Below are 25634 nucleotides of genomic sequence, written 5' to 3'. Positions count from 1 at the left end.
CCTGTGGACTACCCTGCTACTCTGCAGGTTGGGTCCTCTGCCAGCCAGTGAGTGCTCACTTTTCCCCCCGTTTGGCCACTTGGAGCTCACTCTGCTGGCTGTATTTGGTTTTTTTATCCTCTTTCCCTGCAGACCTGGGGATATTTCGCCGGGCAGCGATGGTGCTATACACGGACTGTATCCAGCAGTGTAGCCGACCAATGTACATGGTAAGTTTTCCCTTCATCTCGATGTCTCCCTCACCAGTCACTTGTTAGGTGATGTGCAGAGGAAAGGGTTGTGACTGTTTGAAAAAGTGAGGCTTCCCTTCTCTCACAAAGTATGTGGGTAGATGATACACACACGTGTAGTGTGTGGAGCTCTAGTGGAGCTGTTTGCTCTAGCCAGGCCTCCCCAGTTCCAAGGCTCAGTGAATAAAACATCAGAGCAAAGGTGCTACGAATGCAATAGGATTTGCCTTTGCTCTTGATCTCTGGGGATGTCAGTTCAAAGGGACTGGCATAAGGCTTTGGGCAGCAATTGTAATGGCTCTGGGACTAAAGCAATGGTTACTGATATTCCTACAACACCTAAGGGAGATGGCAAACAAATAAGAAACAGTAGCTGTTACCTTATATCCCAGTGACTCCTTTCTACTTGGTACAGAGTGCTAATTAGAGCTTGAAGCCAAGTGAGCTTTTATCTGTAAGCATCCGTCTCATTAATCTTTATTTTAATTCCTCCATCTCTGAATAAGTGTCAGACTGAATTTTGCAAGTAAACTAGGTGCGCTCAAGCATAAAGTAAGCCTGGTTGGTCTGAAATAACTATGTCATGAAAGCAGCCATAAGCACAAACGTACGTTCCCCACAGGTGTATCCCTTCGGCCTGCCACAGTTACAGTACTTCCCTAGATAATGATGGGATTCGTGAAAAAGGACCCTTGCTTTGTGGATATGTGCTCAGTGCTATCCAAACCTTCCACTGCTTCCTCTTTCAAGCATGTCCTTCCTCTGTGTGGTAACTGTTCTATTAAATAGAGGGGGAAATCTAACTTGGAAACCGGTGGAAACTTAGTCAAAGGATTCACAGACAGGTGAACCTCCTGAGACCGCTCCTTAAGTGTGGGGCTTGTCATCTTTAGATGCTTAGTCTCCTTCTTGCAATGCTCTCTTCAGATCTGTGAGTTTCAGATGTATCTGACAACTGCTCCCACAGAGCAGATTTGAAAGCTCTGCGCATATGCATTTGCAGGAACTGGACTCCAAATCATCAGACATTGGTATCTCAAATTTCTGAGGATGAGGCCTCTTGTATTTCCTTCTTCTTTCATATAAACATCACTGTTTTCTCTTCAGGACAGGATGGTGCTGCTCATTGTTGGAAACCTTGTCAACTGGTCCTTGTAAGTGGTGGGGTACATGTGTCTCATGTACTTGTGCATGTACAAGCTGGATTGCACAGGACTGAGTACTGACATGTAGGTGGCCTGAGGTGATGGGGAAATGTGGTAGTCTGCCACCATCCTTCTGTGCTTGTGCCAAAATATGTGTGAAGGGGCAAAGAGATGGATCCAATGAGCAGAGTCAGTAGGCAGATCCATGGGATGGTGCTCATTGGCTTCATTTGTCTGAGCTAGCTTGTTCAGGGCCAACCGGGCACCTCAGGGCTGTGTCGTGCTGCACGTGTACTTCCCATGTAGCTGGGAGCTCTCCAGCATGGCTAAGGTGCAGGAGACTCAGAGATGCTCATTAGCCAGATGGTTGCAGTGTCCAGTTCCGCAGTAATGGTGTGGCTGGAAGGACTGGCCCTTGGATAAGACTAGAAATCCTTGCCCCAAGCCTTTGCTTTTCACTAAAGCTGCTTTTCAGGAACATGCCCTCTGCTACACATCCAGATCTGCAGCGAAGCCCTACAGAGGCAAATGTGTTTGGCCACAGGTGGAAGCAACCCAGAGCTCCTGCCCTTTCTTCTGGGGTCTCATATTGCTCATGGGGGCTGAGCGTGATTGAGCCCGCTCTGCTTTGCTTCCCAGCAGAGACAGCAAAGGCATTTAGCATGTTTTCTCCAGGGGATTAGGAGGCTGTGGCAGTGTTGCAGTGCCCTGCGGTCTAGGGAGGGCAGTGGGCGGTGACTGGTTTGGGGACCTACCCTATGCCACTATGAAGGAGGCCAGTTCATCTCTGTTCTTCCCTCTGCCTCCTCAGTGCTATCTTTGGACTAGTGTATCGGCCCAGAGACTTTGCCTCCTATATACTGGGAATCTTCATCTGTAACCTGTTGCTGTATCTGGCTTTTTACATCATCATGAAGGTAAAGTGCCTATCTCCACAGCTACCCAAGTGGAAGGGATAGGCCTTGCTTTTCCAGGCTTGTGATCTGGGCTTCTGCAGTGCCACAGAGGGGCATGGAGGGGCCTATGAGGGGCTTGAGTGGGACAAGGTGTCGGTGTTAGGCTGGAGGCTGCCAGCCTACCAGTTCATGCAGAGCTGCATGGGTGTGATTTTAAACAGCATTAGTGCTGTTTTGTTGTGGGTCATGAGAATAACTATCTCAGAAAGTAGCTATCGCCAGGGTCCGCGTTTAACTCGAGGAAACTTAATTCCTCTGGGGCTCTGCGAGACCAGCTCCTCAGCCCGTGCCTTGAGACAGCTGTTGCTTTCCAAAGTGCAGCTTGGGAGGGCTGGGGCAGGGATACCTGTGCTAGCCCTGCAGAGAGACAGTCCTGCTGGGCAGCGCTCCCTTTCCCGGGCTCCCTGCTTCCCTTTCCTCTTGGGAATCACTCTGGAGGTCTCGACACTTGTGCTGGGAGCAGAGATGTCAAGGCTATGTCCAGAATCCATGTCCTGCACTTGGAAAAATGCCTGCTACAGGAGCTGCGTCCCCTGTTATTTCCATGGAGTTGCTAGCAGGGAGGTGTGAAATGGCCTGCGCCAGGTCCACGCAAGACACTGAGGCTGGCCCAGTGTGTGAGGAGTGGGTGTTGTGTACACAGTGCGTCTTAGTGGTGTGTGGGCTGTGTCCGGCAGGCAGTGCCCAGGAGCTCTGCCTGCCTCTGCAGCCCTTTGTGGGTGCAGGCAGCTCCCAGATGATCCCTGCTGGCCCGTGCGTGGCTCTGGGCCCACGATGAGGCTGCATCCCTCTCTGCAGCTCCGCAGCTCGGAGAAGCTCCTGCCCATCCCCCTGTTCTGCATTGTGGCTACGGCAGTGATGTGGGCGGCTGCCCTCTACTTCTTCTTCCAGAACCTCAGCAGCTGGGAGGTAAAACACATTTACCTTTCCCCGTTGGCCTGCCTGTCTCTGCCTCTCACCATCTTTCCTTCCCTAACTCATTACCTCATTATTGTTCCTCTTCACAAAAAAAAACCCACTCACCTCTGGGAGTCTTGGGCCTTTTGGCACAAACGAAAAGCCTTCAACTCCTTCAGCAAACTGGGAAGGGGAGCACAGAAGGCTGTGGTGAGCCAAAAATGACTCTGTACATGCAGTCCTGGAAAAATGATATGACCCAGGTGATCCTGTGGTGCCTGGTCCCAAGCCCTTGCTAGGGGATGGAGGAAGAGCTGGGGATCTGAAAGCTGAAACTGGGCAAATCCTGATTACTTCTGGATGGCAGGCTCCTTCCTGGGGAGGAAAGCTAGCTGGGACTAACCTGCCTAGGGACACAGGGGCTCTCTGCAACCTGAAAGGCTCTTAAATCCAGACCAAATACTTTCTAACAAGATACAGCATTTGTCTCTGGAAGCGAGGGGCTTGCTGCAGGGGTGCCCAGGGGAGGTTGAGCAGCTTGTGTGGTGCAGGATCCCTCATACGAAGATGAGAGGGTTTCCCCTGGCCATGGCTTGTGATCCTAGATTGATCTCCAGGTCTAAATTACTGCACTGAGTTACCGCTCTCTCTTCACCTCATGTCTTGCTAATGCAATGCTTTATCCTGGCTCCTTAGGGAAGGTTAAAATGAGGCATTCTCCAGAGGGCCTGATGTGACCCTATGTGAGAGGATATCGGGGCCTGACCCTCTGCTCTCTCCCCCAGGAGACTCCGGCAGAGTCTCGAGAGAAGAACCGGCCGTGCATCCTGCTGGGCTTCTTCGATGACCATGATGTCTGGCACTTCCTCTCTGCAGCTGCCTTGTTCTTCTCCTTCCTGGTGAGTCCTGTTCCAGCCCTGCCCCCCTCTGCTATATGGCCTCACCCTCTCTTCCTCCTTGTCCTTCCTTGCCTGCCTCAAGATGAGGCAGCCCTAGGATCCCACAAAAGTGCTGCAGCTCCTCTTCTCTTCCTCTCTTGAGAGACATGAACATACTGGAGCAAGTCCAGCAAAGGGCTACTAAGATGATGAAGGGACTGGAGCATCTGTCCTATGAGGAAAGGCTGAGAGCTGGGCCTGTTCAGCCTGGAGAAGAGTAGACTCAGGGGAGATCTGATCAATGCATACAAGTATCTGAAGGGAGGGTGTGAAGAGGATGGGGCCAGACTCTCCTCCGTGGTGCCCAGCGATAGGACAAGAGGCAACGGGCACAAACTGAAACACAGGAAGTTCTGTCTGAACGTGAGGAAAAAAATTCTTTATTGTGAAGGTGACTGAGCCCTGGAACAGGTTGCCCAGAGAGGTAGTGGAGTCTCCTTCCCTGGAGATATTCAAAAGCCCTCTGGACAGAATCCTGGGTAATGTGCTCTAGGTGACCCCGCTTGAGCAGGGGGGTTGGACTAGATGATCTCCAGAGGTCCCTTCCTACCTCAACCCTTGTGTGATTTTTCTGCTCTGTCCCAAGACCACCTTTGCAGTGATCACTGGGAGCAGGGAGTAGACTTTCTGGTTTGGCTTGTTCTTCCCTGGGCTTCCTGGCTTCAAATCCCCTCTGGGGCTGGGGGTCACACAGCCCTTGTAGGAAAACTGAGGGCTGCTGGTCTGACCTCTCACAGGTTTGTGAGGCGCTCCCAGCCTCTCATTTAGGGGAGGACTCCCTTCACCCTTGGCAGTGGGGTTGCTGGTGTGGAGCTTAGTTTACTCCTGGATTTTACTTAATTTCAGTAGTTGGCTCCTGTGCTCTCCTGTGTCCATCTTTTCAGGCCTGGTGGCCTGTGTGTTGCCAAAGGTGGAGGCGTCCACTGGGATGGGGGGACAGAGCAGTGTTTTGGGGCAGCAATGAGGGAGCAACTTACACTGGAGTCTGCATGGTGGTTGGGGCAGGCCCAGGCTGCGTTGCTTGCTCAGGTCCTTGCAGCACCATAGTCGCTCTGCCAGAGTAACTTGCTGGAGGGGTTACAGAAACAAAGTTAATCGGGCACATCTATATGAGCCACTGTTGTAACTCCCATACGTGGTGGAGACATGGTCCAGGTGGAACCCTGCAGTGATGGACACTGTAAGGAGCTGATTATGCTCCCCAGCTGCAGGCTGCCCAGTGAGGGCTGGTTGGCACCTTGTGGTTTCTTCCTCCTCAGGTCCTGCTAACCCTGGATGATGACCTGGACACAGTGCGCAGGGACAAAATCCCAGTGTTCTGAGCGCTGAGGGGAAGCGCGGGGTGTCCTGAGCTGCTTGGCTGGCCAAGGGCGCTGGCCACAGGTGTCCATGGGAAACAAACCTGCTTCTGTGCCCAGCAGCCCTGGGGGAAAAGAGGAGCTGGATCCCATGCAAGCCCAAAGGGATGCTGCAGTAACTGAGGCAGGACCTGAAGGAAGGATGGTGTTTGCTCCTTTCCCGCAGCACGTGCTGGGGCAGGCACTGCCTGAAGCCAGTGAGAACTTTCTGGTTTCTGCACCTCCAGTGGAAGCCAGTGAAGAGGGAGTAACCGGAGGTTTTGGTCATTGACTCTGGTGAGTGGGCTTAAGGTACAATGCAGACCCTTCCTGTGTCCACAGCTGGTGCCTGTACTCTGGGGGCTGCTGCTGGGTCCCCTTGGCAGGTGCTGGGGCGAGTATTTGGTTCCTGTCTCATGGCTGTCCCAATGTGCAAAACAGCTGCTGGGTGAGCAAAGGACTCCAAGCTGAGGTGGCAATGGGGGATTGTTTTCTTTTTGTTGGAGAGGCTTGTCATGCGGCTGGAGGGGAGCCATGATAACAAGAAAAATCCATCTAAGGGACTGCAGTGTTTGAGGGAGATGGTGGACCGGAGCTGCCCATGAGTGCTCTGCTAGAAGCAGAGCCTCCTGTCTTGACTGTTGCAGCCTCTTTTCCTTATACACATTGAACAACCCCACCCCTTCCCTCTGGCAGCTTCTATGTGGCCGCTTGTCAGCGTGGCGGTCTCCTTTACTGCACCCAAAGTGCTGTCTCCAAGCAGGTATAAGAAGGGTGGTGTGGTGGAGTCACAGCCTTGTTTGCTGTGTAGCTCCCTGGCCCCTGCTGCGTGGTCCAGGGAGCCTTGCTAATTGGGCAAAGAGAAGTGAGGAACCTGTCCAGAAACCTCTGGCTCTTTCTGGCTCCTATGTGCTTGCTTTAGGCAAACTTGGCAAAGCAGGTTCCCATTCTGGGTTGGAGGTGAGGAGGAGATCTTATGAGGGCTGGGGTTGACCTCTTTAGATCTGGACTAAACTTCCCCCCACCCACCCCCCCACTTTTCTGCATCTGAAACAGTTTTTTTTTAATAGCTTCTGCATTCATCCTGAATTCTCAGTTATTTAAAAAGCAAGAATAAGATGTGAAATATTGCAGGCATTGCGTCTAAAATGTGACCTGCTTTGCTAGTTTTGAATTAAAAAGTATTCTTTGAGGCCTACTGTCCTTATTTTTGTCATTATCTGAGCATTTTTCCTTTGGTGTATGTGCATGTGTATGTATCCAGTGATGCAAAGGCTTTGTTCTAGTCATGTTTATGTAAGCAGAAGGCTGTGGTAATTTTCTATTCTGAGAAGTCTGTATTTTCTAGGAAGGTTTTGCACTAACAAAAGTGCAAAAAAAAAATTCTTTTTCTTCCTCCTAAGTTGGAGTTTGTCAAGATGGTCAATAAAATGGATATTCCCAGCTCCCTGCTCTGCAGGTCAGTCTGAGTTCTTCTTGCTTCATGTGTTAGCAGCAAGGAGAGCACTCTAGGCAAAGTGGTGCCCGGTGGTTTAACACAAGAGCTATCATCCTTAGGTTTCACCAAGAGCAAACGCTGATCCTTGCAACCAGTTTCCTGAACGTATGTATTGATGCCTGGCTTGCTCTCCTAACCAAATTGCCTTTATGGGGCTAATTGCTGTAAAGAGCTGAAGTTCCTGTTTGTCACTAGACCCTAGGTGCATTGCCAAGAGGCATGGAGAAGGGATGCCCGGGGCAGGCTGTCGGCTGGTTATCTTCCCGAGTGGAGCTGCACTGAGACGTAGCTGCGTAGCTCCGTAGAAGGATTAGGCTGAAGATAGTCCTTATTTTTTCTCTTCAGCTACCCAGCAACCTTGCCATATGTTCTCTGTCTACCTAAAATGACAGACCAGTGACACAGACTTGCCTGCAGAGTCTTTTCCATTTGGGGTGTGTGGCAGGGGAGAAGGACTCTTGGAAAGTCCGAGAACAAAAGGTCCAAAAAAAACCCCACAACACCCCCTTGCTGCTGACTGCATCTCTCACAGCATGGTTGTAACTGGCTCCATCTGCACAGTGAGTTTTAAGTTTCTGTACCTGGAAGCGTGTGAATGTTTGACCCAACAGCTTCTTTTGTCCCCCACCCTGCAAATGCAAGGGCTGCTGTAGGAGCCCATGTTCTGCGTTTCCAGGTCTCTGACAGGTTAGCGAAACCAAAATCTGTGGTAATCTGTGCTACAGAGCAGGTTGAGGTGTGCAGGGTGGGAGACCTCTGGAGCCTGTGATCTTTTCAGAGCCCTCCTTAGAGGGCAGTGGTATATTCAGTGTTAGCATTGCTGCAAGTGATGTCTCTTTCCTCCTTTTCTCTGCCTCTTTAGTACTGGCTCACCCAGCAGGAGCCAAGGTGCAGGGCATGGCTATGTGAAGCCCTGCTGCGGGGTGGCAGTTGGGAGCTGCATGAAGAGCTGCAGCAGTGGCTTGTTGGGAGGTGACATGTTCCTGTGATGCTGATGTCACTAGTTAAGGTGAGCCACGGAGCAAGTCAGATGGTACTTCAGGGCCAGGAGAAGGAGCTGCCCTCCTCAGGGAAGAAAACTTCCTGCTGGAGTCCTCACCGTGGGCCTTGCACTGAAGTGTCTCATTCTAGCAAGTGCCTGGAGAAGCTTAGTTCAAGCCCCATGTGGACCTTTGGAGTGGGGTACCAGGTCTCACGTGTGGGCATGCTTGCAGGACTTGCAGTGGCGAGGGGAGCAGGTTAATTCCTGGGTCCTGGGGGCATGTGACAGGTGACAACAGGCAAGGCCTGTCTCCCTCCTACGGGACCTGGGAGGAGATGCGTTGCTCTTATCAGTTGAGGCCTTCTTGGAGGTGGGAGACTATGCTGGGGTAAGAAAAATGTTTGAGGTGGTGATAATGCCCTGCATTTGCCTGAGGCTCAAAGATTAGAGCATCTGCCTCATATAGAAACTTCACTAGGCTTGAGCTTTAGCTGCCTGGTTCTCTGGTGCCCATGCAGCAGTCGGACCATGCGGTTGCACTTGTGAGCCCATCAAATATTTTACACAAAGCGGGCAAGCCTGGCCAGAGATTCCAGTGCAGTTTCTTACAAGAACTAGCCAATGTTCCCTCTCTGAAACCCCTTGAGTTAGAGGTGGGGAGAGGAGGGACAGTTACAGAACCTCTTGATCTTGGGAGCTTAGCAGGCTGCACAACTGGTATCTAAAGAGGTGTTTTGGGGGGCCTTCACCCTGAGGGAGGAAGTGGCTGAGCCTGGGAGGAGCTCACGTTGGATCCTACCCCTTCGAGTCTAACCTGAAGTCCTGTTTGTTCATTGTGCCGCCTTTACCCCCACATGGACACCCTACACCCATCAGCTGCAGGCTCGGCCCTTGCCTTGTAGGGCATTAACCTGTGTTTAGATGCTGAGAAAGAGGAACAGCTTTTTTCTCTTCTTGGTGTATCCTGTTACATGTAGGATAGGTTAAGGACGTGAGATAAGCTGTTGGGCTAGGGGGAAGAGCTCACATTAGACTAAAGAAAGGCTTATGTCCTCCAAAGTTGGTCTAGTTTTGTTACAACTATCCACCATTTTAATAAAAGATGCTCCCTTTTCCTTTGCCTTGCCTAGTCTGGAGTCTTAGCCCTTTGTCCAAGCCTGTATTTGTTTGTAACCAAGAAGCTAATTTATCTTTAGATATGAATCTGATTGATAGACTGTAATGTTGAACAGCAGTGGGAAGGGTTAATGTTGAAGGTGGAAGAGAGGACACATGGGCTAGCTCAGCTAAGCAGAGATGAGCACAGGTACGTGTGGCAAAGTGTTAGCAGCAGTGAGGGAGAGCTTGGCACAGGATGGTGAGCAGCAGAAAAGCAAGCAGAAAAGCATGCAAGAATTAAATTTGAAGCTAGCTAAATACAAGTAAAGGCATCTCAATTGTAAGAGATAGGAGGAAGGGTGGGAATTGTCTCCCTTCCTCTTCTGCACCTCCAGGTTGATGGGTCAAATTTTGAAATTTCCCCTAGGCTTTGCTCTGCTCTGGTTTGTTTATACTTGACTTCTGCCACCTAGTGGTTGCTGGAGGACCCAGCCCGGTGGGAGCAAAGGCTGTTGTTTTGAGGTGTTTGAGTGCCTCTGGCTGGCAGGGTGGCCTAACGCAGAGCTGCCCCGGCACCAGGCTATCAACTGTCCTGCTCTAGCTTGGCAACGCAGTGCTCAGCACCTAAAGGCTACTGAAGCCTGGAGTCCTGCAGTACTTCACAAGGTGAATGCATGTGGGGGAAGGCAGAAGTGCTAGGGGCCCTGTGCTCCCTGATCTGCAGGCAGTGCCTTTGGGACTCAATTACATCATCTCTCTTGTTTTATGTTTCACTTTTCTCTGTTCACTGAAGAAAATGGCATTAGACTGAGGTGTGGGGAGGGGGGAAAAAAAAAAAAAGAGCAGCAGTTATGAAGAGTGCGTGTGTTAGAGCTTCAGTTAGCATCTGAGGCTGCCACTCACCGTAGGCTCAGGCGCTTCTGCTGCCAACGGGCAGGTAGCCTGGTCCCTGCTCCCCTGCCTCATGCTCATCCGGCCTCCCACAGCCTACTTCAACAGCCCTTGAAAGGGAAGAAAAATGGTTGTTTTCTGTTGGACTTTCTGGCCCCTGCCACCCCCTTCAGTGAGCGTGTGGCTCACAGCAGGGGCTGAGGTGCACAATGGAAGAAGGGTCCGAGGCCCTGGCTGGAAGTGGTGGAGGCCAAACTAATGTTCAATGCATTATGGAAACCATATCTCCACAGCAATGCCTGCCCTAAGCCTTCAGCAGTTGGTTACTAAACACTCACATTTAGATGTGAAATCATGAGGCAGATGACCAGCTGTTTTGTGAGCAGAACTACTGACGTGTGCTTGCATATAGAGCTGTGGTCTGCAGTGCCTGCAATGCTTTCCCTAGTGCTAAACCTGCCTTGGCCTCTGGATGCCTTGCTAAGTAAAAGGCAGCGCAGGGCGGTGGTCAGGCTGAAGCTGTTTTGGGTGGTGCGTGGCCAGAAAGCTGGTGCCGAGCAGCCTCTGCTTTCCAGCCAGGAGGAACATGACCTTGCTGCTTTGCTTTAACCTTGTGCTCCTCTTCACACAGCTCCTGGGCAGGAGTCTGCCACAGGTCTGCTGACTGCAATTCAAGAGACTAGATGGACAGATAGTAATACTCGTATACTCCTTTTTTGCTTAGGAGGTAAAGTTTTTTTTTTTTTTTGTAGGTAAAGTTTTTTTTCTGTCCTGGACAACTCAATGTGGGGCGGGGGGGGTAGCTTTTGTTTAAATAAATAAATCCCTAAACCTCAAAATTAGGGATGCTGTTAGATGCATGTGAGCTGACAATGTTACAGCTACCACCAAAACCTCTGGGATGGTAGGAAAAAAAAAAAACAGCCAAGCTAGAAGGAGCATGTGGCACTTTGAGACGTGATGGCAAAAACGTTAGCAGTTAAAAGAAGAGTTTTTGTGCCTATTAAAAAACAGTGGCATTGACACAGAGCAGAGAGGCTTGTGGCAAAAATAAAAATGTTTGTTATCAATAGGAAGAGGCGCAGGGTGATCTTGTACATTAACAGGATTTACATCAGCTGGACATGTGCTGAGGTAGGTAGGTCCTGGGGTGGGTGGGATCAGTTTGAGCCAGTCTCTCTTGTGCTTTTGTATGTGGTTGCCTTCATGTATGCTTGCATGTGGCCTCCCCCAGCATGTGTATGAGACCAGCCCTCCTGAGGCCCCAAAGCAACTTTCAGATGGGGAAAGCACAAGAATGATGAGTGGGAACTCGCTGCCCTGTGGCTCAGTTGTGGAGCCAGCAGCACAGGCTGCACACTCCCGCAACAGCACCTCTCCATCACCCACAGCTAAGTTCTGCAGTTGCATCAGGTGCCTGTGTGTTGTTCAATGTTAAGGGCAACAGCCCCTCCTTAAAGGTATTTAGATGCTTAATTTCCTGTTGTCATTCCAGTTTCCCTATTGACTATATGAAAAGGCAGGTCTCTACAGCCAGGGGGAGACACCTCTGTGCACTCAGTCAACAAGCTAGCACCGAAATTGGTCTGTTGCTCCTCCACAACGCTCAGCACTGTGAAGGGCAGTTGAACAGCCCTCAGCTCTGGCCTGAGACCTAGCAGTGCTCAGGGAGCAAGGGCTGAGACCAGCCAGCCTCCAAGCTTGGCTTAAGGTTACCATTACAGCTCGGAGACTGTGAAGTGCATGTCTGTAGTCATGCCCACATCTTCTTGATGCTCTAACAAACCACAGAGCTAGCACAAAATAGAAGTTAGTCTAACTTAGTAAAATTACTTAAAAAAAAAAAAAAAATCCTCCTCCATGAAGGCATTTTCTGTATCCCCAAAGATTTTTTTTACGGTTTATGACCAGGGCTTCCTTTAATCCTCCAAAAGGAATTGCTTTGTAGCATTTCTAACTCTCCCTCAGCTCCTCATGTATTACTCCAGCTCCCAAACGGCTTTCATTTAGCCCTTGTGGAGTCTCTGTTGTAGCAGGCTATTCCAAAGCTCATCCTGTGGGTTCAGAACTGCAACCAAAGAAATGCTGTGTGGCGCTGGGCACGGCCCAGCCAACAAAGCAGTGAGTGGCAGGTACTCCTAGAAGCTGGTTCTTAACACAGTGATCACTGTTTCCTGTATAGGAGCAACATATGTCATGCATGATTTAGATACTTCATTATGAGTATGTTTCTTCTGGGCCATGGAGTCTTATATATCAAAATGAAGTGATATACACAAATATTCTCGATATAATTTTCCACAGCTAACTAACTCTGGTATATAATTTTCAATTTCCAGTCCCAAAAACAAACCTTTTTTTTTTTAAACATAGCTTGAAGAAAAATGAGTGGTTTTTCCAGAGGAAAAAAATTGTAACAAAAGAATACGGTACGCAAAGAGCATTTTTCTTTTTTTAATAAAATACTATAATGTTCATATCTATACAAATAATTATTACAACCATTAAACAAAGTGTTACATTTAACAATAGAAATTTCAGAACTCTGAACAAGATTATGGTTTGGGATATTTACACCTGAATGCAACACATTTGTAAAAAGATGTCAAAATAAAGAGAATAAGATCTTATTTACAATTGAAAGATGATGTTCCTGATCATTCGTTATATATTTCTACTGCAGATTTCCTTTTTCCATTACAAAATAGTATGGACTTTCCACTGGGGCTGTATCCAAATAATTTACAGCTGTATAAAACAGGAGCACAGCAGAAAATTCTGGACCAAATATAAATAATTTACATCATGGAGGGCAACAGCATCTTTGATTAATCTCCTGTGGCAAAATCCATATTTGCTTTCCTTCTCACAGTGAGCAGGCAGGAACAGGGGTACAGCATGCTACTGTCTTAGTTGTTTCATATTTGTGATTACTGAAACAGCATAGCTAAGTCCCATCATATGGCAAACCTGGAACCTACATGTAAAAATGCCTATGTTAATCTTTTTTTCTTTTTTAATACAAAAATGAGCCACCAAAGTAGAGGCCAGCACTTTGAAATTAGATCAAGTTATTCTTCTGTATTTATCATTTCAAAACTGGTATCAGCAACTAATAAATGGCTTTGGTGGGACAGGTGTAATTAGGCAGGTCCCATTAGCAGAGAGAAGATGTTTTTTTTTTTAAGTACGATCTTTTGCCAGTTCACAGGCTAATTTGCTCTTGCTATAACCAGTGGGAATAAGGGGTTGATGCTCTGAGGTCTTAGCAGTGTAACCACTAGCAGCACTGGCTCAGCAGCAGGAGAGGGGAGTGTTAGTAGAAAATTTGAGGTTAGGTGAAGATATAGGGTGGAGCTCCTTCTATCGCTGTATTAAATGAACACCAGTGTTTGGAACAATTTGGTATCAACAGAATCAATTCTGCTCTGTCTTTCCATGTCATCGTGAGCTCATTATTAAGAGGGAAAGCTTGAAAATGATTTTGGGAATGGAGGAAGTGGTCACAGCTCTTACCACATTAGCCTACGCTTAGTTATCCAGAAGCAGGTTACAGTACAAGTCTGTGACAAAGTCCTTTAGCCAGAACTGCACAAGTACCTCTGCATAAGGTGAAAAGACAACAGGGGCTCAGGAACTAATAAAACGACTCCTCCTTGCTAGAAATGCCCTTTGCAGTTGCCCTGCCAAACGATTTGTTTTCTGCAACAGCACTACAGTCACGATCACAGCAGCAGCAGTGCAGCTTTAAAGTGCGGTAGGGGATCTGTGCAAAATTCAGGAGGCTCTACACTAGCACAGTGCTTTTTTTTGTTTGTTTGTTTGTTTTTTCTCCCAAGAGATGTGTTCTTCCCCCTGGACAGCCGTCTAGGGATGGGAGAGGAGCTAGAAAACACATTGCAATATGGCTCAGACACAGGCTCAAATCGCTTCATGTCTCAATTTCTGTAGCGGCTATTAACTGAGCTCCTCTCTCAAAGAAAACTCACATACATGTTAATACATTACTATTTTATTGCCTGCTTTCAGCTTAAGCTAATTTTGCTCTTATTCTCCTAGGTTTCTTAAGGGATTAATCAAAGATTACACTAAAATACCTGCAATTCAGCCCTATACCCATTTGTTACTGTTTGCTGAGGTCACTTCTGTTATGCTGAAAGCCCCAGATGCACAATTCTTGTCAACTGAGGCCGTCCCACCCTAGAGGTAGTTCTGAACAGTTCACTTCTATTACTGGTTTGGTCAGATTAAATAGTACTGAGTATTTTTTCCTTTCCTTTCTTCAAAAACAAACCAAAACACTCACTCAGTGTAAGTAACCTTCAACAAAGTATTATGGAACCATTACAGAAGAGAAAATTCCATTCTACAAAAAATCTTCCCCCAAATATCCCTTTAAAAACAAATGACATTTCCAGGTAATTCTTAGGAGAAAAGAATACCAAGTTGTTAGTGTCACAGAGGTTTGATGAAGAAAACGTATTTGTTTTAGAAGTCTTATTATAACAAACAAAACAGAATTATTTGCTCTGTAAAACTTACAGGAAACTCCTTTATCAAATAGTTTTTTTTTTCCTTCTTCTTCCACAAAGCATATACTGAGGTAAAGTGAGCCTTTCTTAAGGTCTTCTGATCTACCTGATACCTAAACACAACGGTTTCAATGCTAGAAAAAAAAAAAGGGGGGGGGGGGGGAAGAGAAATAACTGTTTCCATTCAATCCCAAAGCTGTGGCGAGCTCTCCTCACCCCGAGAGCTGAGTTCTTGGAAATGGCCAGCAGCCAAAACACCAACCTGCCAATGGCCCAACCTCTTCTACCAAATTAATGCAAGACACTGAGTCACAGCCTTGTCCAGGGGGAAAAAGCAGAGGTAACGAGTTTACAGTAAAGAGGAAAACCAGAACAATTTTGTCATTAAAAACTAGCAAAAAAAAAAAAAAAACCACCTCACATGTAATTTCCCCTCTTCTGACATGAAATACCCAGGCCAGCAATTGTCCCTCTTGAACACATATGAGCACAAACGCGTGCGAAACTGAAACCTGTGACAAACTCGCAAAGCACTCAAACCAGGGTAGCTGGCCAGATTCAGCATTTAAAGACCATCTCAAACAGTCAACTACCAAGAGAATACACACTTGAGCCGATTTTTCTTTAACTGGGCTAAACACCAGTCCACGGTGCGATGCTACTGCTCTTCTGGAGTAAGCAATAGCATTCAGACAAATGCACCTGTATGACGCTCTCACAGATAATCTTGTAAAACCAGTAACAGCACAGGACCAAGCAGATAGAGTTTCATTCTGTATTTTTGCCTTAAAGCAGATGAGGTGGGAAACTGTAGGCATTAAAAAGCACATGTTCTGAAGTAACCTTAGAAATAAGAACAGCCTAGAGTTATTTTCCAAAGCCATCCAGTTAGTCCTCAAGGCGAGCAACGACTTCCCTTCCCTTCGCAATGGCTTTTTCAGAACAAGTTATCCCTATACCCATAAGCCAGGCTGATTGAAATAGCCATGTACTTTATACTCAAGCAAAGACTGGTGTGCAACAAAAGGCACCATCTTCCTTACAGAATAAGCAGCTCCACTGTTAAGCTTTTGAAGGTTTTAACATGTCTTCCTAATTTTTCTTTTCATAGCAGTCTTCCTGATCCCACACACACATGACATCAGGAGGATTTAGCATCATTTGCAGCATGTAATAAGACTCACGCTGTTATGTGGCTGAACTTCAACAGAAATTGCCATGATCAAGAAGGGTAAAGAAACGGTATTTTTTTCTTCTCGGATTTGTTAGTTTTTATAAAAAGTCTTGAGAAGGAGCATAAAGTGGAATGGTAATTACATAGGAATTACCATGTCTTGGAACAGCAATGGCAGATACAAGCCTCTCGAGAAGACTACAGCTTACATGCTAATTACTTTTGAGCCATACGCTGCAAAAAGGTGCAGTTCCTGCAAAATTACATCGTCTTTATATCAGTAAAATGCCCGTATTGTAATTACCTGCACTACAGGTATTCTGTGAAAGGGGTCACTATTTTTAATCTTTTTTGTAATGAGAAAAGGAGCATATGAATATTACTAACAAAGCTACTGCCTGTTACCATTCCTCAGTTCAGAAAATGATGCACAACATCATACACAGAATAATTAAAAAAAAAATCATAGCCAACATATTCCACTGTGAATACTCAGGAGCCTATTTCACCTCAATATAACACCAATGAAATCAATTTGAAAGAATAGAAATATCCATATAAGCTCACAAACTCACTCCAGTTTTCAAAGATACCGTGTGGCGTTTTCCCAGCACAGGCAACTAATGCGGTACTACGTGAGTGCCTGGGATGATGAGCAGGATTTACATTTTTATATAATGCCTTATGAAGCAGGGCTTAATTTTTCACTAAAAGTCTTGAAAGTCAAATATACTTTTCCATATAAAATAATGCCACTATTTAAAAAAAAAAAAAAAAAAAAAGGAAGGATGACCGTTTTGCATTCTTCCTAGAGGTGAAGGTACTTTGCATTCACAGTGAATAGTATAGCTGCTGAGTTCCTCCTCCTGTCCTTTTCATCCACAACCAATGAAGCTATTGAGTGTTACGGCAATCATTCCACCAGCTGAGGCAGCCCATTTGGGATCTACAGCACTAGAGAAATCAGTTGGATCCAAGAGTCTGACTGGACAAAAATCAAACCTACAGTTTGCTCAGAGTTGAGGACTAGCAGTCATTTCTAACCCTACTACTTTGCATAGGCTAATTGCTGCAATGTTGGCACTAAGTATACTTTCACAGCCCATTTTACGATCAAACGCAGAAAAGCATGCTTGCTTTGAAGTGAAACAAATAGTCCATCCATTATTTTTAATAAATACGGAAAATTGAAGCACCACTTAAATTTAGTGTCCTAAAGATAACTCTCCATCTGACTCAGAAAGCAATTCCCAATCTGAGATAGAACCACTTTACTCCACTTTGCAGGAAAGCATCTGACCCCAGGTAATATTAAGAATGGAGACATCCTCAGGATGGACTACAGTCATAGGCCAGTTCTTATTTATGCTAAAGCCTCTTTACTTTCCTGGAACAGCATAACAGAACTTAGCAAAAAAAAAAAAAAAAAAAAGAAAAAAAGAAAGAAAGAAAGAAAGAAAAAAGAAAAAAAAAGAAGAAAAAAGAGAGACCTGGGCAGTTGATCTATGAAAAAACTTCCAGATACCTCTTCGTGGGTCCCACTCCCGGAGACGGAGGAATATCTTCCTTTCTGCCTTTCAAAAAAAAAAAAAAACCAAAACACCAAAACACCAACCTAAAAAACAATGAATTGCTTCATAAAGAAGGTATGATCTGCCTTCCCCATCCCACACACCCTAGGAGAGGCACTGGGGAGGGACACATTACAGCTCCCAGAGCAGCGACAGGATGCATTGAGGAGCGATACACCAGGCTTCCAAGTTTGCTCTGTCCAGAGAGGAGCAGTCCCTGCCACTCCCCCTTCATCACAGCTGCATCAGCTGCACAGAGGAGGACTTGCAAACAAGCAACCCTGAAGTTACGACGTTACTTGAAGAAGAAAATCTGGAATGGTGTTTCCAAGCCATAAAAACAAAAGACAAATATTTCTGCCTTGTTTCAAGAAAAAAATCACATTGCAGAAGCCATTAAATAAATAAAACTTACCTAGTTCTTCCCTTTCTTTTAAAAGAAAAGGGACCAAAATCTGTGAAACTACTGGAGACTTAAACTTGCCCACACACATTCACTCCATCTCTCACACATACAAACATGCTTCCCCTCCCTCATCATGCCCAAATCGCACTGCCTTCCTGGTATGCAAACGTTTCAGTCTGAATGCATTCATGTTCCTCCTCTACCCACAATCATATGGGTTTAGATAAAAGGTGCTATTCAAGTGCAAGGTACCAATATTAAATTAGGCCGTGATGCTGTCAGCAATGTTAAGCAGCAACTGTGCCCACAACGAACCCCGTTAATTTTGGCGGGGTGCCACAAGCCCAGTAGTCCTCTCCTGTGCTGTCTGGTACAACAGAGGGCTTTCATTCAAAGAAACTAGAAAGTTGGTGTTTGAACACGGGTCAAAGAAAAGGAGGGGGAGGGGGAATTTAAGAAGGTGCTAAACAAGGTACAAAAAAATACCCTGAGGTAACTTGCAGCATACAAACAATGAAATGGCAACAAATACGACTGCTGGGTCTCTGCACCAGGAGTACTGAGGTCCATTAAAACGTTGACAAACTTCAGCAGTTACCGATGCCATTGGCAAAACAGATCCAAACAAAATTCTTCTTAGAAACAGAAAGTCATGTTTTAAAGGAATCTAAATTTTTTAAAAGAGTATTTTTAATTGCTGACCGTGAAAACACACAGCAGTTTTTACCAGGTAAAGTCAGCCTTAAGTCAGGTGTATGTGACTAGCTTCCAATAGACAAAAAGCTGCACAACAAAAGTCTTTATCAATTAACGCTGGATTAACAGAGACTTGACTTGTGTTGAGGCTCCTGAAGGTATTTTACAAAGGAAAAGATAAACCCAAGCCACTTCATCTTAGCTTCAGGTAAAGTCACTAGGATCAAAATGAACTCTTTAGCATTCGTTTCCTGTCTCCCATATGGATGCTTTCACTTCTGTCTTTATATCCAAGCATTACTGGGGGTGGCAATTGCCCTAGAACAATCAGATATCAAACCTGAACGTTGTAAAATCAACAATCAATATTTGCACAGCTCTAAATGTTGCATTCTTACCATTTACAAGTAAGCAAGCATTGCTATAGGCACTGGTGCTTTAAAGTTAATAAGGTGGATGGAAATACGGTGTGTATATAAATACAAAAGTACCCATATACATACACTTAGGCAAATAAACAGTGATGCTATGAATGGTCTCTTCAGGGATGCCAGGAAGATCCACTTTCTTTTTCTTAAATATATAAACAATTAATCAGACCAGAGGTCAGTCTATTAGTTTTCATACAGCTGAACTGCAATCGTGACCTAGAATATGGCTTATATTGTGGGCAGGTCGGTTTGAGGACTGCTTGGAAGAATCGGAAGCAGATGTGTTTGCAATTGAAAGCAAAGGCGACATTGCTGAACCATCTGGAGGAAGAGCTGTGGCTATCTCTGGAAACAAAGATGTCAAGTTAAAATTGGATAAGTGTGACGTATTGGTCATGTGCATTGGTGGCATATCTGGAAGCAAAGGAAAACTTGGCTGAGCAAAACCAACAGGCCGAGGAGGAGATAAGATGGATCCAAATCGATTGTTTAAACTTCCACTACTCGGCTTCTCCGTGCTTGGATTAGGAAACATTTGGTTGGGAAAGTAAGGGATAGAAATGTCATTGGACAGAGTAGGATGAGCAGGGGAGTAAGGTGGATAGAAGGACGGCAGCGTATTTTGAGGATCTACTGGGATTAGAGCCGGTGTTCGAGTGGCGCTAGGCTGAGTAACTGGTGGAATGAAAGAAGCATTGGCATTTATCGGGGGATTCATGCCACCCTCTGGAATAAAAGGGAATCCAAAATTCTGAGAGAGAGTGTGTTGGTCAGGGGCAGCATTATCATTAGACACCTGTGGACCATCAGACATAAAACGGACAATGCTTCCTCTTTTTTCTATTGCAGATTGTTGGCGCCCAAGAATCATACTGCCACTGGTAGACAGGGGAAGATGGGGAAGACTAGGGTCAAAAACATTTCCATGTCTTTGATTTCCAGATCGACTCCTTTCAGGTTGACGGATCTTAGAACCTCCGTTATCTTGCAGAGGATGCCTCGACCGCTGAGTAACTGAAGAATTTGGTTGACGAACAGAAGGTTGCCCTTGTTCAGCATTTCCGTGAGAAACTGCAGGGTGGGGGTGAGCTGGCCTCACCACTCCATGCATGTTGCTAGAAACAGGCGTATTCATGTGGCTCTTTGTTCCATGACTGTCCGTCATTCTCATGGGATTGGACTTCTGTACGGAAATGTTTGGGCTTGTATTTCGACCCTGAATATCTCCTGAGGAAGAAGAACTTGAAAAAGGAATATTTAAAGAACTGTTCCTTGCGTTAATTGTGCCAATAGACATGTCACAGCTTTCCCTGTTCTGACCGTCACCATCTCTTCGGATGTGGACGTTCTCTCGTGCTGGGGGACAGTTATATTCAATTGTGGAGGAGGCACCACACTGAGTATTCCTTTGATGTTCTGGGATTGATCTTTGGCTTCCACTAACTTGATCTCCAAGGTGAGGGGCAAGTAAACTCTGCATAAAACTTTGGTGGCATGTATTTTCATTTTCCCTTGGTGGAAGAGAATTTCCTGTTGGAATACCCTGAACTGGTGGATAGGGCAATCTCTTCTGTCTTTCTAGGGGAGGTCCAGGATTTTGACTGATTCGAAACGCTTGCGATTGCATGCCCCTGAGGGATGACACAGAATTACCAATGTCACTGTTTCTTGAGGCCTGTACATCAAAATTGCTTGTTGGTTGTTGACTGGGTCCAGCTGACTTAAATGTCTGACAATCAGAGAGCCGTTGCACATCTGAGCCAACCGTATGATCGACAGACAGACGGCCCTGCATGTTATGAATGACCAACCCTTTATTTCTAGAAACATCAAGGTAGCTTCTCATTTCAAGCTGGTCAGAAACTCTAGGGCCTTGAAGAGATATTCCTATTCTCTGTTCTGAATTAGATGGTGTCTTCCCAATGAGTGCCTCAGCAGAGTAGCTAGAAACGCGATTTCTTTCCTGCCTGTGCGGGGTGCATGTCATATCTGATGGTCTGGTTACGATACTTGCCTGGGACACCATTTGTTGCTCTAGACCCCTTGAGGTCATGAGTCTCTGCATCTGATTATGCCCCGACACATGTTCGGAAGCTGAACCTTGCTGTCTGTTGCTGACGTCTTGTTGCTGTTGATGCATGATATCCTGATTTATGTGGCTCGGAGGGTGGTTATGATGGTTTCTGCTTGTTGCGGGATTTTCACAGTTCTTTTCTGGCTGGGAAGCTCCAAAGTGCTGCTGCATCTGCTGCTGCATTTGCTGGTGGTGAGGATGAGGCTGGCCACTTTTTTGCCGTGTCTGATCACTTCCGTGGTGTTTTTGCTGTAGAGAAAGTTGTGTGGCTTGGCTTCCCTGGACAAGATTTCGTTTCTTTTGCATTTGCACCTCCTGCTGTATTGTTCGCTGTTGGTGGACACCGTGGGGTTGAGAGTGGACTGAGTTTTCCCCATGAGTGACATGATGCTGCAGCTGATACAAGTGGTGCCTCTCTCTTAATTGTCCAGCCTGCTGTTGCTTTAAGTACGGATGATTACTATGAAGATGAGATATGCTTTGAGCAGGAACATGCTGAATAGGCTGCAAGTGCTGCCCTGTTTGGCCTTGCTGCTCTGAAATTGAAGGCTGAGAACTGCATTGAACTTCAGTTTGTCTCAAAGCTGATGCTACAAAGTTGCTGTTTGATGGGAATAACCTATTAAGGCCATCAGCGTGCCCTTGATTGCTCACTGATGCCACTGAATTGGATGAGTTAGGAGGAATCTGGCCAACTAACATCTGTGTTTGATCAGCAATAGTCTCTGGTGTCCGGTTCATCAGTGCCATCCCTTCAAGCCTTATAGGTGTTGTCTGACATTGCTTTTGCCTCTTTGCTGTAGAGAGCAGAAGGTCATCCTGAACAGCTCGTTTGGCAGAGTCTTTGCGACCTTCATGATTTTGCTGCTTTAAGTGTGATTCCTGCAGCTGGGGAGTCTGCATGGTGTTTGCCCTAATAGCATTCAGTTGTTCCTGAGCGTATTCATTCATCATAGCTGGTCCTGGAGACTGATTTATGTACGAACCAGATGGAATGGAGAGACACACAGTTGCAGGAATGCTTGCTGGCTCTGAAGGCTGGGATAAACTTGTGCAACTCACAAGCGGATGGACAACGCGACTCTGGTGTATTAGATTATTTACACTTAAACTGGTTACGCTTGGTGTCTGGGATGCTGAAATCTGCAAAGTAGTGTTTGGTGTTTCCACACCTCCTACAGAGCAGCTTCGTTTTTCAACTTGCCTATCAACATTTGTTTGTACTGTATCCTGAGTAATGAATTTGTTTGGTGCTGTTTCTAATTGTCCTGTGCTGTTTTCTTTCACTGCCTGTGGTTTATAAGGCTGTTGCTCTTTCTCCAAGGGTGCAATGTCAGTTGCTTTAGAGACGGCATCCCTCACGTTAACTTGTATTCCTCCTCCACCTTTCTCAAGGTTTTCCTGGTCAAAAATAGCTCTTGCTGCAAGAGCTACAATATCAGTTGGTTCTGAAAAAGTGCAGCTATTACAGGTATTTGTTGATGTACTGCTAGTAACATCTTCTCTAGTGGTATCTGGCAACATAGATGCAACTGAGAACCCTCGACTGCTGCCAGAGCTAGTTGACATTGGGGAGTCTGCCTGCCTGCTAGCAACAAGGGAAGCACTAACTACCTCTTGATCAGAAATGCAGGAATGATGTTGGGAAAGAGTATCACCTTCCGTGTTCATTAACAAGAGCTCCTGCTTCTCAGGCAGATCAACATTTGAATCTGCTGATTTAGAGTTTTCTGTGGGAAAATCAGAATGCTCCCCCTGAACTGAAAAAGAAGAGTTTTTTTCCACAGCTGTTCTTTCTTTTGTGAGATCAGACAGCATTTTGGTTAGACCTTGTCCCTCTAATAGGTCTGTGTCTTGCATTACAATTGAGGAATCTTGCCCAACGTTGCAGGACTCTGAAATTGTCCCTGCCTTGGAAGTATGATCTGCTGTGCTGCTTTGTGCCGCTGTAGTCCCAGCAACCTGAGAATTTGTCACATGTGCTTCAGTAAGAGAGGATGTTAAGGTGCTGGGGGCTTCACAGGGTTTGGAAGACTCTGGCAACACAGAGTCAGGTGGTGGATTGTTTGGAGATCCCCGTGCTTGCTGGAGAGAAGCAGCATCTTTGGCAGTCGGCGGGATCAGCGCTAACTGTTCCGACATCGCTGACTCCAGCGGTGAAGAACAGGGTATCTCTGCTGAACTCAGCCCCGGTACAGAGCAGGACCTCGCTGTCTCTTCAGAGCTCACAGTCTCTTTGGAATGACAGTCGGAAACGCTTACACCATTTGATGCTACCACACTGCTTGCCTGTGATGTAGGTAAAGTTTGGGATACTGCTGGCGTGCTTTTGAGCAACCCCTCACCATGTGAATGCTTGGCCACTGTTTCCACGGTAGCACAATCAACCTTCCCTGCATCTTTGCAAGGAACTGCTGGACAAGACACTTTACCGCTGACTGCTAAGTGTTTTTTTGTACTTGGCTTTTTGTTTGTCCTTTTTGATTTTGCAGTAGATGGCAAACCAGCAGCAGCTTTTTGGGGGGAAGCATTTATTGGATTAGATGCACTAGTTAATACGGAACCTTCTGAAGGTACTGAAGATGCCACAGAAGTTGGTAATGACACACAGTTAACTGTGGCTATCTGGTTATTTACAGTTGTTGGATTCGTAGGGTGGCTGAGAGACAAATGTAAACAGCTTTGTCCAGCCATTTGTGATATGCTTTGATTGAGGTTAGCTAAAGCACCAAATGTATTGAGGGCAACATTGGTATTTGGATCCTCGCTGGTGGTGGGTTGAATAATTTGCATAGGGGCTTGATTTGAAGCTCCAGATGAAGACATCACAGGTTGCAATGCAAACAGCTGCCCATTTAATGAGATAGTCTGAGGATGCTGTTGATTTGACATTGTAACTGAAAATGTTTGCGTAGAGCTAGAAGATGGCAGAGATGATGGCCTCGGTAAAATATGAACAAGGTGCTTCCCTCCAAAAGTCTGTGGAAGAGGGGCATTTTGTACAGAGCTGCTAGAGTTCGTGACTGGAGTAGGCCCATTCATGGGAACTCTTACAGAAGCAGAAGGCTGCGCAGAGAGGAGGGGAAGAGGATTCTGACTGGCAGCTTGTATAATTACAATCTGCTGACTAACGTTTTGGCTTGGAACTTCTGCTCTCACAATTGGAGGGCACGGAGTGGTGTTTGGAGGCTGGAGAATTATGACATTCTGATTAGCTGGTGCTCCTGTAACAGCTGACCCAACAGGCTGAGCCATCTGAATCACCTGCATAGCTGAATTTAATGGAAGGAGATTTCCTGCAGCCTGAGTTTTCACCTGTGGCTGGCTGATTAATGGCTGCATAGGTAAGGATGGGCACGAGGGCAAGGTAACAACAATTTGTTCAGCTGCCTGCCCATCTCCAGGCAGAGAAGTACTCAAACTAATGCTTGTAGTCAAAGGCTTGCTGTGAGCAGAAGATACGGTACCAGCACCATTCACTGGCTCATTTAATAGTGCAGTCATTATACTGGATGGTGTTTGGCTTAGTGGCTGAACAGTGTTTCCTGCTAGCTGCAGAGTTGTCCATGTGGTCTGGGTGTTTCCAGCTGAAGGCATCCGTGTAAGGCTACTCATGTTTTTCAAGTCTGAAGTGCCAACACCTGAAGAGCCTGAAAAAGACCAGCAGTTCTCTAGGGGACTGGCAGGCAAAGTGCTTATTGCCGTTACAGCCTTAATTCCTTCTACTGCAGAAGTCACAGCACTGCTTATTAAGTCTGTACTTTTGAGGACATTTACAGAAGGAAAATCATCTGTAGTAGTCAGTCTCATAGGTGGCATACAACCTGTGTCAGTGGTTGAAATTACACCACTTTCTTGCAGTTCATTCCTCGAATTGTGTGTTTCTGAACAGGTCACATTCACCTGTTGAACTTGAAAGGCTTCAGTGGAGGCACTGGCAGGAATGCTGACGCTCTGCGGGACCGTTTTCTTCGTTAATTTAGTGCCTTCCTGATCGTTTTTACTTTTGGGGAGATTCTGATCATTCTGTGGTGTATTACTTGAAGAACATTGCAGTCCTTGTTCTGTTCCAGAACGAGAAGTGCTCTGCGCGCTGGCAGGCGCAGTAGTGAGCACGCCTCGCTCGTTCTCTGCCATGGAAAGCTCAAGAACGTTCCCTGCTAGAACTGGCTGAGTGGATGACAGTGGAGAAACTGTAGTTTGAGACCATGGCTTGTTTTCTGTAGGGTAAATACCAGAAATTGTCACAGGAGTCACTAGGCTGCAAGTTCTCTGGACTGGAACAACATTGGCTGTTTGCTTTTGTAAGTTATGACCAACATTAAACGTTATTCCCTGGACAGATGCTCCCTGGTTATTTCCATTGGGCTGACTCCCATTTGAATAGACAATGATGTTCTTCTGAACCTGATCACTGGGAATAACAACTGAGACCTTTGCATTTTTGAGATTCCCTTTCCAGTGGATTGTAGGATCATCATACAGGCAAATATCATTTGCTTTCAGCAGTTCGATGTATCTCCCATTTTCCTTTTGGAGTTCATCCAGCTGTTTCCGTAGTTTTTTTATCTCTTCAGCTACAAAACAGTGAGAGTGTTCCATTATATCAACGCCAGGGCAAATACTAGGTAACACTGGCATATAATTTGGAGAATAAGTTCTATGTAGTATTGAAATAAATTGTTAATAATGTATGCTCTCTTCAAATGGTTAAGGCCAAAACGTAAACGAACACTCTCCTGATAAACCTCTCTACTGAGCAGCAAAGTGAATCAACC

At 46.2% G+C, this 25634-nt stretch overlaps 2 protein-coding genes across 6 annotated transcripts in view; one reads left to right on the top strand and one right to left on the bottom strand.

Moving 5' to 3' along the window:
- The window catches only part of SIDT1 (SID1 transmembrane family member 1), a 52462-nt gene extending 45516 nt beyond the window's left edge, over positions 1 to 6946 (top strand). For all 4 annotated transcript variants that reach the window (XM_068957687.1, XM_068957669.1, XM_068957679.1 and 1 more), the window contains 6 exons: positions 133 to 209; positions 1338 to 1384; positions 2187 to 2292; positions 3130 to 3240; positions 4014 to 4127; positions 5426 to 6946. In XM_068957687.1, coding sequence (XP_068813788.1) covers positions 133 to 209; positions 1338 to 1384; positions 2187 to 2292; positions 3130 to 3240; positions 4014 to 4127; positions 5426 to 5488 — 518 coding nt within the window. In that variant the 3' untranslated portion in view covers positions 5489 to 6946. The remainder of the gene's footprint in view (positions 1 to 132; positions 210 to 1337; positions 1385 to 2186; positions 2293 to 3129; positions 3241 to 4013; positions 4128 to 5425) is intronic.
- A 150-nt stretch (positions 6947 to 7096) lies between these two features.
- The window catches only part of USF3 (upstream transcription factor family member 3), a 42195-nt gene continuing 23657 nt past the window's right edge, over positions 7097 to 25634 (bottom strand). For both annotated transcript variants that reach the window (XM_068957634.1, XM_068957644.1), the window contains one exon: positions 7097 to 25433. In XM_068957634.1, the coding sequence (XP_068813735.1) occupies positions 18973 to 25433 (6461 nt within the window). In that variant the 3' untranslated portion in view covers positions 7097 to 18972. The remainder of the gene's footprint in view (positions 25434 to 25634) is intronic.

Source organism: Struthio camelus, chromosome 1 (assembly GCF_040807025.1).
Source record: "Struthio camelus isolate bStrCam1 chromosome 1, bStrCam1.hap1, whole genome shotgun sequence".
Taxonomy (NCBI): Eukaryota; Metazoa; Chordata; class Aves; order Struthioniformes; family Struthionidae; genus Struthio; species Struthio camelus.
This window is presented reverse-complemented; position numbering and strand designations above follow the sequence as displayed.